Consider the following 17,753-nt stretch of genomic DNA (forward strand, 5'->3'; position numbering starts at 1 on the left):
CACACAGCCAGTTGTAGAGGAACCTGTAGTTTAATGTGGGCTCCCACAACTTGGTATTTGTCACTAAAACATACCACAGCCAAAGGTGAAAGAAGTTCTAACAGTAAACTTTTGGATTACTAGGCTGCCGCATCGCATCATGATATGAACAGACAGCTTCTAAAGCAAGCCTTGGTGTCCCTCTTATTTAGCCTCAGCAAAATTCAACCAGGGATTTCTAATATAATTTGTTTTTCTGACAATATCAAAAGTGATGACAGTGCAACACCCATAGTTTTAAACGTTAGCCAGGGGCAAGTCAATATTATTACAATGGCTTTCCTGGCTTTCCTCAAATCTGGCATTTCCTTAATTTGGAACTGACTCCCTACATAGCGCATTCGCTAGTGAGCTTGGCTGCCATGCGTATACCTGGGTTTGATTCTCGGTACTGTCAGGGATTTTTATTTGGCTAGGCGACTGGAACAGGGCGCACTCAGCTTCCTGATGATAACTGAGAATCTGTGAGTCCTTGAGTGAGAGGTAACGGCTCCAAAATGTAGAAGGCCCAAAGCAATGTGCTGGCCCTACTGTGGGGTCAACATCACAGTGTCCAACGGCTGTCTGCCAGGTTACCGAAGAACTTGATCATAGTGGATGTGGCACACTTACAAGGTCCTATAGCCTTTCCTCTAATACTGTAGCAGTGTACCTTTCATGTTGCCCCTAAGTATCTGACTCCTGCCGTAAGAAACTCTTACAACATTCACTGATGCCATTGGCAGAGGATGATATGACAGTCGGTTGGTCTTGATGGCTCGTCAGGGCCAAAATGAGGAACTTTGCTTTTCTTAATTAGCAATCACTTTTCTCTTACTTTTCTAACCCCAAAAAATTGTACTAAACTAACATCTGGCAGGATATGGTGAGAATTCCTGTATTTTCCAGTTAAACAATACAATATTTCAAGTTAGAGCAGCTATATCTGGGGTGGGGAGGGAAATTAGAGGGGAGAGGGTGGGTTGCAGCCCCAAACAACTTGAACTGACAGTGCAGAATCTCAACGATATGAACAGCAAATACTGGTAATCTAATATCAGTTGACTATTAACAGAGGTTTCATCATCCTGTGATCCTGCATATTACAGTTGTATAGAATCTTGTACTGAAATGGTTAAAATTTAGTTACTTGTGTATACATAAAATCAATGTGACCCATGTATTTTATGAATGCAGTTGTTAATGAAGTGTGGTGACACACTACTGGCAGAAGTAAAGCTGGGAGGACGGGGTGTGAGTCGTGCTTGGGTAGCTCAGTTGGAAGAGCACTTGCCCGCGAAAGGCGAAGGTCCCGAGTTCGAATCTCGGTCTGGCACACATTTTTAATCTGCCAGGAAGTTTCAGTAAATATTTTGTTATGTATGTTATGCAGTTTAAAATAAGTTAAACTAAATAGTGTACAAGTAACTGAAATGACTGCTTCTGTGAACTACATCAAACTCATACCCTGCTTTCTGAATATCAGTTATTAAAATAATAAAATTAAATCAGAGCCTCCCTGACAGAAGAGTAGTAGGATTGGTTACCCCAGGAGCTCATTTCTGTGCCGTATATAGTGTAAAAATCAATTTCTGTATCGAAGTTCAAGTTTTATCCTCATGTTTTATTAAAATGTTATTGTAAGGTATTTCGAGCTCTTTTTGAGAGAAATAAAAACCACCAGTCCTTTCCCATTTTGGATCAGTACTGTGAACCGGCTGTGTTGGGACAGTTGGCGGACAGCGGGCAGGGATCAGCGCCTGCTGCCGATGCGCTTGAAGGCCGACACGTCCTGCACGTCCGCACCGGGGCCGACGCCGTCAGGGCCGTGTCCGGCGCGCTGCTGTTGCTGCTGCTGCTGCAGCTGCAGCTGGTGCAGCCGCTCTCTGTGCAGCTCCTCAGCGTGCCGCATGCGCTGCTGGTGCAGCTCCTCTGCGTGGCGCAGCCGCTGTTCCGTCAGCGGGTCGACCGCGCCGCCGCTGACTCCCTCATGGGAGCAACCCTGTGCAACACAAGGCAGTGCTGACGACAAAAAGACCAAGACTTTTACGAAAATTTTACTCATGTAGAAAATTCAGCAATTCAAAGAAATGTCTGTGTTAATGTGGTGTGCGTACTGTAATACCTTCGGTACACACACCATCAGATTATTTGATCTTCTGCCGTTAGGTCAGACGATAGAAATGCCACGTGCACGCTTAGAGTAGCAGATTGACGATGACCAACTTTAAACAGAACTTGATTAATTTTCACACACATTTATTAAAATAATAAAAATCATAGATATTACGTAACTTGATTCAGGATGCTGTTTACAATTGACAATCTGAAGTTCCTTTGGTCTTGGTACGTTAATCTTATTCTCACATCTCTGATACTTGACAAAGTGTCTATACATTTCTCTTCATGGCTATGTACAGGGATATGATAATCTTATTAGGCGCAGACTGAAACTTGACTACAGACTAATGCAGACTGAGTAATGGTCTGCACACTCGTTATAATATCTCGAGCGTTCAGGTATCACTCCGTGAGTGTGATCTGCGAGGAGAAAAGGTTCTACGTTAGCAGCAATCTCATTGGCTGCGTTACGTATTAATACGCGGATCGGCGGAAGCAGAATTTGGTCCGTCTCTAAGACACCGCCATCTCGTAGTGCGGAGACGGACGAGCGCTGCACCTGCGCTGTTGTGCTTAGCGGGGCGCGCTCTAGTGGGAACGTTGTGTACGCGCTGACTACGCGGAACTATGTACACAACATTTATCAGTGGCTTCATATACCACTCGAGAGGCAGTGGGATGTAAATCCCTCATAAACTTATTCTGGCTATCAAGAAAAAACCGAAAAAAAGTTAATTTGCCAGCAGGTACAATTTGTGAGAAGTAATATTCGATGAGCATGTGGATAAACTAGCAAAACAGGCGCTGAACATGCTATCTGCAACTCGTGGTCTCATCCAGAATGAGATTTTCACTCTGCAGCGGAGTTTGCGCTGATATGAAACTTCCTGGCAGATTAAAACTGTGTGCCGGACCGAGACTCGAACTCGGGACCTTTGCCTTTCGCGGGCAGGTGCTCTACCATCTGAGCTTCTGTAAAGTTTGGAAGGTAGGAGACGAGATACTGGCAGAGGTAAAGCTGTGAGGACGGGGCGTGAGTCGTGCTTGGGTAGCTCAGATGGTAGAGCACGTGCCCGCGAAAGGCAAAAGTCCCGAGTTCGAGTCTCGGTCCGGTACACAGTTTTAATCTGCCTCGTGGTCTCATGATTACCGCCGCTGGATCTAGATCGTGAAGTCGCTGGTTTGATTCGCGGTCGGGTCGACGATTTTCTTCACTCGGGGCTCAATGTTTGTGTTGTCACCGTTTCGTCTCATATTTATCACAATGAGGCACAATTTGTTGAAGTGGGATCAAATAGAAAGACTTGCACCAGACGGCCAAACAACCCTTAGACGGGATCTTCCAGTCCGTGCGATACGATCATTTCATTTCACCGAACATGCTACGAACATACGATTTCAAATCATCAAGAACTGAAATTAATAGTATCGTTAAAAACGAGCTTTGAAGGATGGTAAAGCAGGAGGAATCCATCTAAAATTATGAGAGGCAAAACTTATGTAGAAGTACAGGCAGATATTCTCCTTAAACTTTCGTTTCTTTTGTTCATAGCAAACAGAAGACAAATAACATCGCCAATAAGCATGAGAGTCAAACACATCTAATCAATATACAGGATGTTTATAAATGAATATCGGGGTTTTAACGCTTTATAATAGTTATTACATTATTATAAATGATATGTCAAATGATAGGGCAACTCGAACAGTTTTACCAATAACCTTATAAATGTTCAATGTGAGCACCATTTGTCACGCGGCACACATCAAGTCTATAGCCGAGTTCTTCCCAAACTGGATAGGCTGCAAGGGGCCCAATGACAGGGCTTGCTTAGCATGGCCTCCACGTTCACCCGACCTAACGCCATCCGATTTTCTCCTTTGGGACTTCATCAAGGATCGTGTGTACGTGCCTCCGCTACCAGCAGACCTTCCTGAATTAAGAAACCGGATTGAAGCAGCTGTTGCTACAATCTCTGAAGACACACTTACCAACGTTTGGAAAGAACTCGGCTATAGACTTGATGTGTGCCGCGTGACAAAGGTGCTCACATTGAACTTTTATAAGGTTCTTGGTAAAACTGTTTGAGTTGCTCTTTCATTTGACATATCATTTATAACTGTAAGTTTAATATAATAAATATAATGAAGCGTTAAAACCTCGATATTCATTTATAAACATCCTGTATTTTCTAGTTAGTCGTATCAAATTAAAATTATTGAGTGCCTATCCTGTGCGTGCGATGGAACGTCCGTTGGAGATTTGAATCACGTGCTTCTCTCTTGCAGGCGGTACGACAGTCATCGAAGAGAATTATTGACCCATTTGGTAAAATCTAACCAACAGCTAGCTACTGCTGTCGACTATTTGCTACTGAATGAAAATAAAATATTAGCTAAGTTTTTATGTGAATGTATTTATCGAAACAAAACTGTCATATAAGCGCAAAAAGAAAAATGTTCTAATATACTTGTACCGTACTATGTAATAATATGCACAATGCGCGACATAGTTATTAGGTTACTTTTTCGAGACCTCTTAATTGTCTCCCGTAGTAACGCAGAAGTTTGAAAATTGACTTAAAGATGCCTACAATCTTTCTCTGTAATGGTGCAAAAGCATGGCGCCCTGCGAAGTCATGCTCGGGCTCGTGATACTTTAGACTGCAGGTCTTCGTCAAATGCGAAAAATCGGCCAGAAGTTCTTGTGAGGTGTAAGGTGTCACAGTCGCACCAGAATTCACCACAATTCTGCCGAACGCCACCGTAGACGTGTCACACGATGGGAGGTTCGTCAAACTCCCTCTTGCTCTCACCCACATTTCACCCCTTCTTTTGACATCCCTGCGATGGAGATCAGAATGACGCCGTTTTCTTATGGATGGCAGAGGAAATCATTTCAGGCACGCTGTCGCTCAGTATCGACACGAAAAGGCGTCAGGGGGTGGCATAAATGGCGTCATTCAAACCACCCTTTCCCTTGGGCCATTGATTCCCACAGATTTCGCAGGAGGAAAATAAATGTGAGCGTGATTGGGAGCAGCAAAGGATGTTTATCCTTTTTCAGCTGTCCTGTTTCGCGATCTCTTGTGGTGTGATCACAAGGAGTTCCGATATTGACACATACGTGAATAAAACAGCAACGGGTCCGTCCAAGACTCACAGTTCAGCAATCAGTGCCACCCACGGACCTTTGTTGAGCACTTTAAAAATGTACCTGGTGCAGCAACCATTTCGACACGCTGAAGCTTGGTGACGCTTTGTCGCTCAACAGGCCCGTGTTGACCACAGACTAAATCTAAGGGGTAACGCCAGGGATAGCATGGCGAACAAAAATAAAATTCATTTTTAATATGTGGTATATGATCGACTGTTTGAGAAATAAGTCGTCAACAGACATGAATGCGTTATAATTTGAAACTATATGAGTTTACTACGATCGGCCGTAACTGCCGTACTACGTATGTAAAAGTCAATGAATCTTTTAAGAAGAGTTTTGTCACAGATAAGTGTCCAGAATTCCAATTTCACCAGCGGCACCATCTTGCACCATAATCATTAGCTCAAGCTCCATTCAAGTCGTCAAAAGTTTAGAGTTTGAAAGCTAGATTTATTCAGCCAGGTAAAGTTGAAGCACGGAGACGAACACAAACAATAAGAAATGAACAATGGACGCCAACATGAGGACAGGCTACATTACTGAGACATGACAGCTTTTGACAGACGGAAAATGACCCATATGTCAACAAGTACTTGTTTCCGGACACATGATTAAAGGACTTTTTTCCCTACATTCGTTAAGTTCTACCTCTTGTATGAATATGGGACGCCTATTTTAAAAATGCCTGTATGCTTCTTATACGTAACACTAGTTAACACCGGGGGTCATTAGCAGTTTCTGCAGCTTTTTAGACACATATTAGCTTCCTTGATTACAACTAATACTGTCATTACCATCTTTTCAGTGGGAAATGGTAAAATGAACCATTATTAACGGAAATTAGTAAGAGAATACCTTGAATGTTGGTCCAACTACTGGACGCTGAATGCAGTGCACTTGGATTCAGCAAGCAAGCGCTCTGCAGTGCGATCACCGTGTAGCATATAGAGAGGCTGGACAAAAATATGGAAACACGAAAAACCAACGTATTACCATGCTTAATACGGTGTAGGAGACCATTTGGCATTAATGCCTCAGAATGGATAAACAAGGGTTCTTAATGGTTTTCGAGGGAATCTTATTCCTTTCTTGCTCCAAAATAATGGCAAGTTCAGGTAACGACAATGAAAGTGGATAGCAATCAAGCACACTTCTCTCCAAAATAGACCACGAAAGCTCAATAACGTTAAGATCTGGTGGCTGTGGTAGTCAGGGTAGGTGCAACAGTTCATCCTCGCACTCACAAAGACGGTCCTGGACGATGCCAGCTGTGTGGACAGGGGCCCTGTAGTCATGGAACACAGTGCCACCACTGGAAGCAAACGTAGAATCACGGGACGGACCTGATCAGCCAAATTGGTCACATAATTCTTGGCAGTAATGCGACCTTACAGAGTGCCAATGGAGCCCATGGAACACCACGATGTGGCTCCCCAAATCATCACTGAACCCCCGCCATGCTTCACTTTTGGGACATAAACTTGACCAGAAATTGGAAACGGTGTGAAACAAGACTCAGCCTGCCAAATGACTTTCTTCCGTCGATCCATAGTCCAGGTTTTATGGCGCTGGCACTAAGTTTTCCTGTAATGGTTGTTTGCATCACTGATGAGCGGTTTTGGGATTCCAACTCGCCCTGAAATTCCCTGCTTATGGAGCTCCCCTCGTGTTGTTTTATAGCTGACAGGTTCGCATGTGTGGCATTCAGTTGGGGAGAGACCTTTGTAGCTGTCGTTCTCTTACTTCTCGTCACAGTCCTCGTCAATGATCGCCTGTCACGATTAGTCAACACACACTTCCGTCCGCGTTCTGAGTTAGCGGATAACGTTTTTCCGCTTTTCCTGTATGCGGTACAAGTGTTTGATGTGGTGCCTCTTGAAACTACAAACACTGCGGCTCGCTTGGTTACGGACGCACCCGCCACACGAGCATCAAGAATTTTCCATCGTTCGCATTCCCTCAGCTCCGAGTCAGTGCACTCACGACTACACAAAATACTGTTCTGAACACGACTGCCACTGGCAGAAGGTGCCGTTCGTGGTCAGATACATTACTGCAACCTGCAGACTTGGTTGGCATTCATGTCTGAGCATCCATATCTCAAGACGCTTCCATATTTTTGTCCAAACCTCATAGAGTGTGTAGAATATAGTGTAGTGTATAGCATAGTGTAGTGTAGTTGCTCAGCAGACAATGTACATACCTGGGGGCAGTGCTGGGATGAGCCCAACGGAGGAGATGCTGGCGCGTTTTTGTCCACCAGCTCTGTGTACAAAAGATGTACCTATTACGGCGTTGCAGACTCAGGCACATTGCAAGTTATCCAAGCAATAAATACAAATAACTTACTCGTTCTATTATGTTACTACGTTTCACAACCTGTCGGCCACAAAACAATAAATGGTAAGGTTTAAATCCCAAATTTTGTCTGTATGTTAATACCTAAAATCCTGGCACTATTGTATGACTTTCTTTAAAGTAAAAGGCCAAATAGTCGGTTTATAATTATTGTAAGCCTCATCGAACACACACTTCGCTGCAGAATGGAAGCTCTATTTCGAGAGAGTCGTTGCGATTTGGTAACCGGGCAAACCACATTGTGTTGAAAGGTTATTGATAGTCTCAAGCGGGAAGCATTTTGCGGAAGCAAGTCAGTCAAAATCTCTGGTTATTGCAAACGGAGTCGTTCGAGTTATTCTTTTGAAGTTGATGGCGGCTTAGGAGAAAGTGCGATCCATCTAAATCTACATGGATACTTTGCAAATCACATTTAAGAGCGTGGCAGAGGGTTCATCGAACCACCTTCACAATTCTCTATTATTCCAATCTCGTATAGCGCGCGGAAAGAATGAACACCTATATCTTTCCGTACGAGCTCTGATTTCCCTTATTTTGTCGTGGTGATCGTTCCTCCCTATGTAGGTCGGTGTCAACAAAATATTTTCGTATTCGGAGGAGAAAGTTGGTGATTGGAATTTTGTGAGAAGATTCCGTCGCATCAAAACCGCCTTTCTTTTAATGATGTCCAGACCAAATCCTTTATCATTTCTGTGACACTCTCTCTCATATTTTCCGATAATACAAAACGTGCTGCCTTTCTTTGAACTTTTTCGATGCACTCCGTCAGTCCTATCTGGTAAGGATCCCACACCGCGCAGCAGTATTCTAAAAGAGGACGGACAAGAGTAGTCTTAGTAGGTCCGTTTACATTTTCTAAGTGTCCTGACAATAAAACGTAGTCAGTTCGTCGACTGATCAGACTTTGACATCAGGCTATGTAGGCTGAGGGCTTTCCAAAATTAGCCTGACATTTAGTAACAAGAAAATGTTTTTTAGCGTTATTTGAGGTGCGTCTACCTTATACAGTCCATTGACGTCCCAGGCAGAGTGCGGATAAGCAATTCGTTGGCACCGTACATTTTCTGTAGAGTGATTGCGAAATTGCTTCCTTTTATTTAGCCCTCTGCTATGCACGCCTCCGTAACTAAGTTTGCTAACGCATGCCAATACTGTTGTATTCCACCCGAAGGTTCCCGGCTGCCATTGTCATGCTGCTTTAACACATCGTACGTAGTGTTAGTCAAATGTTAAAAACATATGACATACTGCCCATGTATCTGAGTCCCAGCAATGTGTAATTTGACGTACTGTCCTCAAAGATGTACGCTTGAATATTTGACGGATTTTGAATTCCGAAATTTAAACTGCTAAGATACGAAATCTGACAGGGCACCATTAAATTGTGGCAAAACATTTTGAAAATTTAAACAAAAATCTTGTGTTGTAGTAACGACGTGCAGTTTTCTGCCATACTCATACATACTGGTACAAAAATATAGGCCTAAGTTAAATCTAGCATTCTCTGACAAGTTTAACACATATATTTTTAAGAAAATTAAAGTAACTAATGTAAAAATGCATTTCATGCATATAAACATTTTTATTTATAATATACAAAAGTGAACACCTATTAAAAGTAATACATCATTTTGTAATCAATATCACTGGCTTGTATTGACAGCTCTGGCACTACACTGACGCGTATAATCGGTAATTAGTAGGTCTTGTTATTTTTTACATGGTATAAATAACCTGCGTACGGGAGCTGCCACATTAGGGAAACTACCAGCACTTATCATACAAATCTCGCAATAATGCCATAAGGCTCCGAAACACTGAAGTTACTGATAGAATAATGATTCTGCTGTAAAACGCAAAAAACTATCCTCTGGACGATATCCACCATAGGATGTGTTTCCTCAGATTGTTCAATTGTGTGTGAGTTCCTAGGACCAAACTGCTGAGGTCATCGGTCCCTAGAGTTACACACTACTTAAACTAACTTAAGCTAAAAACAGCACACACACCCATGCCCGAGGGAGCACTCGAACCTCCGGCAGGAGAAGCCGCACAGTCCGTTACCTGGGGCCTCAATCCGCGCGTCCACTCCGCGCGGCATATTGGTTAACTGGTAACTACACAGGTATGGGTTTGTGACAAACGTAACTACAATATGTGGGTGAGGCCCGAGATTCCCAACCCCGCCATACTTACTTACACAATCAGTAAAGGTACGCTGACATATCATAATATTAAATTTGCAATAAAAAAAAAAAACAGCATGTGGCGGTAACAATGATGGAAAGTGGATTATCTGACACGTGTAATAACTGAGTGAAGCACACGTCTCACTCCCACGGGGAAAAAAAGGGCAACCAAGGAAACTGCGTAGAAGCTGTGCTGACATAAGTTCGATACTTACTATTTGGATTAACTGCTTCAGAGTGGCAAACCATTCCCGATTACATACTTGCATTGTGCAAAGAGTGCAGAGGTACTAAATTGTGTGTTGCGTCTAGAAGCTCTATTGACGAAGTGTCTAACTACAGTGAGCTGTATGCACACGCTACTTCCCATTGTATGACGTACAACGGCTCCGATACGACTGTTAGGGGGGGGGGGGGGGAAGGGGGGAGGAAGACCTGGTGATGTGGAGTATTTCTGACATTTTGGAAGACGACTTGTAAGTACCAATCAAAAGGTTACAGTTGCAATCCTGTAGAAAATCTGGGTGATAACGATTTTTAAATCATTTTCTCGAAAGAAAAACACCTGACTACACTATGTTTTTTCCTTTTCTTGAGAGCTCGTTTTGCGAAAAGAACAACTGCTTAAAGGCTTCCGCAAGTTGTCGCAACGAGAAGTTTCGTGAATAATACTTAATTTGCGAGGCACATGTTCGAAAACTTGTCAAACTCTTTCAACATTTTGAATATTGCCGCTACGTAAGGCCGCAGTACTGCGAGCGAACTGTAAAGAATCGCTCTGTGCTTAACCACTAACCTGCCTTTCTTATGAGATAATCAACGTTAGCTAATAAGCTCCGCACGCTCAAGACAACACACAACACAAGCCTCTCATGTAGGGAAGTGTGTGTGTGTGTGGGGGGGGGGGGGGGTGTCGAGTAGAATTCACACTACTCTTCGCTGTCGTGACGTCACTAATGGCTTTTCGATTATTGCATTTTGCGAGCGTGTGTGGACGACTTATGTGTAAGCTGCGTGCATTTTGATTACTCATTTCCTTTGTAATGTGTGTGCCACAGTGTGCCATTTCAAATCAATGGCGCAATAAAAATGTATCACAAACTTGCAGTAACGGCATAAGAATTGAAGAAATATTAGGATAGCAAAGACATGACATATCGGTCGCGCGAATAAGCTGTTGCATAGTGGGTACTGTCGTGGTTTATGAAGTGGAAGGATATGGGTTCGCATCCTATTCCGCGCTAATTTTTTTCATCTGTTGTTAACACAATCTGGGACTTGGTTACGAGTGTAGTACAAGTGTCTTCTGCAGTGTTTGATGTTTTTAACATTTCCGTCTGATTAGACAACCAAGGCTGAAACAAATATTCGGGTGTTTATTTCTGATTATGTGGTGTGTGTGGTTAGGCAGGAATCTAAGATGACAGGCTTACAGTGGTGCCAGTGAAACGACAGGCAATATAATTCGTATTCTTCCTTGTCATAAATGCTTAGCTGTTTATTTCCGTATATGTGACGATTTCGGAATGTGTGGTTAGACAGGAACCTAAGAAGGCCGTTTAAATTGCTGCGAGTGAAACGATGAGCAGTAAAACTCATAATCTTCCTTGTCACAAATTTTTCACATGTTGCGCAACCACAAACACATCCCTTAAAGAGTTCTCGCTGCAACTCTGGTTTCTCCTGTCACTAACACATCCAAGAATGCCAGCTCGAAGCTACAGCGATCGAGAAATCTAAAGCTTCGTTTCTGGTTGCCCTGACAGCGCCACTACGACACGATTACGTCAGTTCCTGTAAAAAGCAGCGTGAAACGTACTCGACCACCCGAAGGGCATGTGGAAGTAGCAGTGGCACCAACCTGTGACCGTGAAGGTGCCGCCGTCCCTGCGGAATCCCAGACCGCCGTGCTTAACGTAGAGCCAGTAGTTGATGCGGTCGCCGGGTCGGAGCGCCGTCTTGTGGTCCTCGAAGACCCAGCGGCCGTCGCGCGGTCGCAACACGTCGGCGGACAACTGTCCAGCTTCCAGGTCGCGCATCTCCTTGTTGATGTTGGCGTGCACCGCGAACAACTCCACGCCAGGCTCGTCTGCAAGAGAGAGGGCCCCGTGTCAGTCAGCAGTAAGCTACACGGCCGACAGCATACACCGACGGTTGAAACACTTTTGTCGACGATAATGGCTTCTTCTGGTGGCTTTCTCGTCTGATGAATTCTAATATGCTAAACAAACAAACTGCATCGCGCACAATTTATTTTTGCAATTAGTACTGAATATTTAAAAACAATGCGCTTCTAGTGATTTAAAAGACGTACAAGGGCGTTTGAAAAGTCCGTGCAAAAATTAAAACTACTACATGTTTGGAGTAAACCTTTTTTTATTTTTCGACATAGTCTCCTTTTAAACTTATACGCTTCGTCCAACGCTGTTCTAATGTGTTGATCCCTTCGGAATAATAGGAACTGTCTGCAAAATAGCTGTTAGTTGCTGCATTCACCTCCTCGTTTGAATAAAATCTTTGTCCCGCCAGCCATTTCTTCAAATTGGAGAACAAATAGTAGTCCGAGGGAGCCAATTCTGGAGAACAGGGGGGATGTGAAACGAGTTGGAATCCTATTTCCATTAATTTTGCGACCACAACTGCTGAGGTGTGTGGTGGTGCACTGTCATGATGGAAAAGGACTTTTCTGCGGTCAAATCGCCGGCGTTTTTCTTGCAGCTCGGTTTTCAAACGGCCCAATAACAATGAATAATATGCATTTGTAATATTTTCAGCCCTTTTCCAGATAGTCGATGAGGATTATCCCTTGTGAATCCCAAAAGACAGTCGTCATAACCTTTCCGGCCGAAGGACTGGTCTTCGCCTTTTTTGGTGCAGATTCTCCCCTGGTAACCCAATGTTTAGGTTGTTGTTTGGTCTCAGGAGTATAGTAATGTATCCATGTTTCATCCACAGTGACGAAACGATGCTTAAAGTCCTGCGGATTCTTCCTGAACAGCTGCAAACCATCCTTGCAACACTTCAAACGATTCCGTTTTTGGTCAAGCGTGAGCAATCGCGGAACTCATCTTGCGGATAGCATTCTCATGTCCAAATGTTTATACAAAATATTATGTACCCGTTCATTCGAGATGCCCACAGCACTAGCAATTTCACGCAGCTTAACTCTTCTGTCATCCATCACCATATCATGGATTTTATCAATGATCTCTGCAGTCGTAACCTCCACAGGGCGTCCAGAACGTTCAGCATCACTTGTGCCCATATGGCCACTCCGAAAATTTTGAAACCACTTATAAACTGTTCTAATCGAAGATGCAGAGTCACCGTAATGTTTATCAAGCTTCTCTTTGGTCTCCTGATGTGGTTTGCTTTCCATAAAGTATTGTTTAATCACCACACGAAATTCTTCTTCGTCCATTTTTGACAATCACTCGACTTCCTTGATTCACAAGAATACCAAACACAAAGAAATAGACCAGCAGGGCTGAAACCTGGTGTGCGTTCTTTCCAAAGACGCCACTAACTCGTACTTTACTGTCAAATATTAGCTTGGTGCATACGTTCGTAGTGTTTTAGTTTTGCATGTTGGTATTCCGGCTGCTATGTTTATTTATCGATTGTCATTTTTTTTATTTGTAGTTCACTGTTGCTGTCTAATATTACATTCTGTCATTTCGTCACGTCATTTTATTACTTGTAGTTCACTGTTGCTGTTTGAGTTTACACATTGTCATTTTGTCATTTGGAGATAGTGAGTGGAGCTGTGGACGCTGGAAAATGGAGTGCCAAATGGAGAAATCGTAACATTCCCGACATATTCTTATGTTTGAGTTCAATAGCGGGGTGACGGCAGGGTAGGCGGCCATGTATGGGGACAATGTCAGTGTACAGAGCATAGCAAAGAAAATGGTTTTCTGGTTTTGAGGAAAATCGTTTTGACATTAGTAAATCTCCACGTTCAGGAAGCCCTTCCGGGTTTGATGAAGATCGTTAAAACGCATTAATCCACGGCAGTTTATCCGAGAACTAGCGAATATGATAAACTGTGATCATTACACCATCGTCTGACATTTGTATGCAATGGAAAAGGTTCAAAAATCGGGTGTATGGGTACCGCGTGCTCTAAGTCAAACTCACAAAAATCAGCGGATGGACATATGTCTGTCTCTGCTTGCACGTTATCAACGGGCTCGTGAACAACACCAACCATTCCTATCCTCTATCGTTACTGGTGCTGAACACTCTACTAGGAACTTCCTTGTCGGATGAAAACGTTCTCTGAACCTAGCTCGACGAGTTCTTCGCCTGAAAACCATGTGACTTCTGCAGTCGCAGAGTCGAAAAGTTACCCCATCATTGACAGACAAACAGTGAAGGTGAAGATTTTTTTTTCTGGGCATCAGTCTTCTGACTGGTTTGATGCGGCCCGCCACGAATTCCTCTCCTGTGCCAACCTCTTCATCTCAGAGTAGCACTTGCAACCTACGTCCTCAATTATTTGCTGGATGTAGTCCAACCTCTGTCTTCCTCTACAGTTTTTTTCCCTTTACAGCTCCCTCTAGTACCAAGAAAATCATTCCCTCATGTCTTAGCAGATGTCCTATCCCTTCTCCTTGTCAGTGTTTTCCACATATCCCTTTCCTCTCCGATTCTGCGGAGAACCTCCTCATTCCTTACCTTATCAGTCCACCTAATTTTCAACATTCGTCTGTAGCACCATATCGCTAATGCTTCGATTCTCTTCTGTTCCGGTTTCCCCACAGTCCGTGTTTCATTACCATACGATGCTTTACTCAAGACTTACACTCTCAGAAATTTCTTCCTCAAATTAAGACCGATATGTGATATTAGTAGACCTCTCTTGGCCAGGAACGCCCTTTTTGCCATTGCTAGCCTGCTTGTGATGTCCTCCTTGCTCCGTCTGTCATTGGTTATTTTACTGCCTAGGTAGCAGAATTCCTTAACTTCATCTACTTCGTGACCATCAATCCTGATGTTAAGTTCCTCGCTGTTCTCATTTCTACTACTTCTCATTTCCTTCGTCTTTCTTCGATTTACTCTCAACCCATACTCTGTACTCATTAGACTGTTCATTCCGTTCAGATCATGTAATTCTTCTTAACTTTCACTCAGGATAGCAATGTCATCAGCGAATCGTTTCATTGATATCCTTCCACTTTGAATTTTAATTCCACTCCTGAGCTCTTCTTTTATTTCCATCATTGCTTCCTCGATATTCGGACTGAACAGCGGGAGCGAAAGGCTACATCCTTGTCTTACACTCTTTTTAATACGAGCACTTAGTCATCCACTTTTATTATTCCTCTTGGCTGTTGTACATATTGTATATGACCCGTCTCTCCCTATAGCTTACCCCTACTTTTCTCAGAATTTCGAACATCTTGCACCATTTTACATTGTCGAACGCTTTTTCCAGGTCGACAAATCCTACGAACATGTCTTGATTTTTCTTTAGTCTTGCATGCATTATTAACCGCAACATCAGAATTGCCTCTCTCGTGCCTTTACCTTTCCTATTATTGATAACTAAAGTTATGTTGTGTCTGTTCTGTTTATTAAACTTATGGTAAAACGCTACGAACTTATGCACCAACCCAAGATAATAACGTGGTACCAAACATCAACTTGCAACTGTTTGAAAATGGCGAAGTAATTACAACCAGAGAAAGAAACTAAACTGTACACTCAAACCCAGAGGACCATGCAATGCCGACCTGCTGTTATCCTCTGCCATGTGGCATAATTCGGCTGTGGCACAGAGGAGCAAAGAGTTAGCAAACCGCTCTCCTAGTCGCCGTCGGCTTTCCAGACCTGGGAACAGCTTCTTCTCTTTCAAGTAGCTACTCACCTGGCACCACAGTGCTGAATTCACCCCGTTACAGTCCTCCTACCACCGACACCTTTTCAACAGTACCGAGACTGAACCTAGGTCCTCCACACGGCCGTCAGATGCACTTACCACTCGGTTACAGAGGGGGACAAGTTGTCAGAAAAATTCCAAGACATGTTTTTTATTTCTGACTTTGCAATACTAAAAAGGAACAAATGCTATTTTTATGTTAACTAGTAAGTGGGCGTCCTTGAAATGGCCTTCGCCGCATTTCTGCACAAACTCACCAGGTGGCAGGGCTGTTTGGGTACTTGGCGCATTAGTAGCGGCGACACAGTAGAGTCTGATTGCAAGCAAAGAGTGAACATTGAGTTCTGCGTTAACCTCGGGAAAACCCTTAGTGAAACATGGAAAATGATTAAGCAAGCATACGCAGGCGAGGAACTTTCAAGAATTCGTGTTTTCGAGTGGCGCAAAAGGTTTCGTGAAGGCAGAGATTCAGTACAGGACGATCCCAGAGATGATCATTCGTCTACAGCACATACTGATCCAAACGTGGAGTGTGTAAGGCAGCTATTGGAAGAAGACCGTCATGTAACTGTGCGTGCGATATCAGAAGAACTCAATTTGAATCGTGATGTGTGTCATCAGATTTTACGTGAAGATTTAGGGAAACGGAAACTTCATGCAAAACTCGTCCCTCCCGCAGTAATAGACGAACAGAATGAGGAAAATGGCTCTGAGCACTATGGGACTTAACTTCTGAGGTCATCAGTCCCCTAGAACTTAGAACTACTTAAACCTAACTAACCTAAGGACATCACACACATCCATGCCCGAGGCAGGATTCGAACCTGCGACCGTAGTGGTCGCGCGGTTCCAGACTGTAGCGCCTAGAACCGCTCGGCCGCCCCGAATGAGTAAATATGAAGAATTTCTGTTGAACAACTCTGTGGAGCCAGACGTGATCCCTCATTTCTGCCAAAGATTATTGCTGGGAATGAAAGTTGGAGTCAGTAGTATGACCCTCACCAGAGTTGAAAAAAGTCAGACAACAACTTTCGAGAACAAAGAATGTTGACCGCATTCTTTGAAAGTAAAGGCTTAGTTCACCATGAGTATTTTCCTCCAGGTCAAACAGCGAACCAAAATCTTTACATCGAAGTACTGAAACGTTTGCGACAAGCAACGCGACGTCGCCGCCCTGATTTGTGGCATTCTCAGGACTACTTCTCACTGCTCGACGATGCAAGACCCCCATACTGCTTTATCTGTTACCGAATATCTGGCTAGACATTCTGTTGTTGCCATCCCACATCCGCAATTTTACCCGACCTCTCGCCTTGCGAATTTTTCCTGTATCCGCGAGTGAAAAGGCTACTGAAAGGAAAGCTTCATAAAGATATCGGAGAATCCAATGGGTTGAGACAAAGTAGTTTCCCAGCATCGCAGTTGAAAATTTCCCTCCTTCCTTCCATGACCTCCAGAAACGTTGGCAACTGTGTGAAAATAGTCAAGGAAACTACTTCGATAGGAGCTTCATTACTTGGTAGGTGCAATTTCCTGTTTTTTTAAATTTTTTTAATTTGTCATTCAACTTTTATGACAAGCGGAGTAAAACAGAATCGGAAAATGATTTACAAAACCGAGTCCGAGAACTGTATTTAATAAGAGAAGCATAAAATTTTCAATTATAGGGGCTGATTCTTATTAACGTTTAAAAACCTCCGAACCGATATAAATAACGCTGAGACATGTCGTTTAATACAAGGCACATGGGGTTGGAAATGTGGGAAATATCCCAAAACTGGATGATAAATGTTGAAAACGTGACATCACCAAATGACATACCCCGTCAAACGTCGTCTTTCGCACCTGATCTTTCCAACGCCAATGAAGTATTCATGTCGGTGTAGCGCTCGGCTCAGGTGCGCAGGTGAGCGTGGAGCTCAGGTTCGAGTCTTACGTCTAGCAGGCAATATTTTTTTCATTGCCTTAGACAATTCTATATTTACATTGACATAAGATATCTAATTTTATTTGCCGGTCTCGC

At 43.4% G+C, this 17,753-nt stretch overlaps 1 protein-coding gene across 1 annotated transcript in view; it reads right to left on the reverse strand.

Moving 5' to 3' along the window:
- Positions 1-1,621: 1,621 nt before the first annotated feature.
- The window catches only part of LOC124606670, a 41,653-nt gene continuing 25,521 nt past the window's right edge, over positions 1,622-17,753 (reverse strand). Inside the window, exons 2-4 of the mRNA XM_047138685.1 lie at positions 11,708-11,935; positions 7,503-7,564; positions 1,622-2,020 (exon numbers count right to left, since the gene is read on the reverse strand). Coding sequence (XP_046994641.1) covers positions 1,772-2,020; positions 7,503-7,564; positions 11,708-11,935 — 539 coding nt within the window. The 3' untranslated portion in view covers positions 1,622-1,771. The remainder of the gene's footprint in view (positions 2,021-7,502; positions 7,565-11,707; positions 11,936-17,753) is intronic.

This window comes from Schistocerca americana, chromosome 3, assembly GCF_021461395.2.
Source record: "Schistocerca americana isolate TAMUIC-IGC-003095 chromosome 3, iqSchAmer2.1, whole genome shotgun sequence".
In the NCBI taxonomy this organism is placed as follows: Eukaryota; Metazoa; Arthropoda; class Insecta; order Orthoptera; family Acrididae; genus Schistocerca; species Schistocerca americana.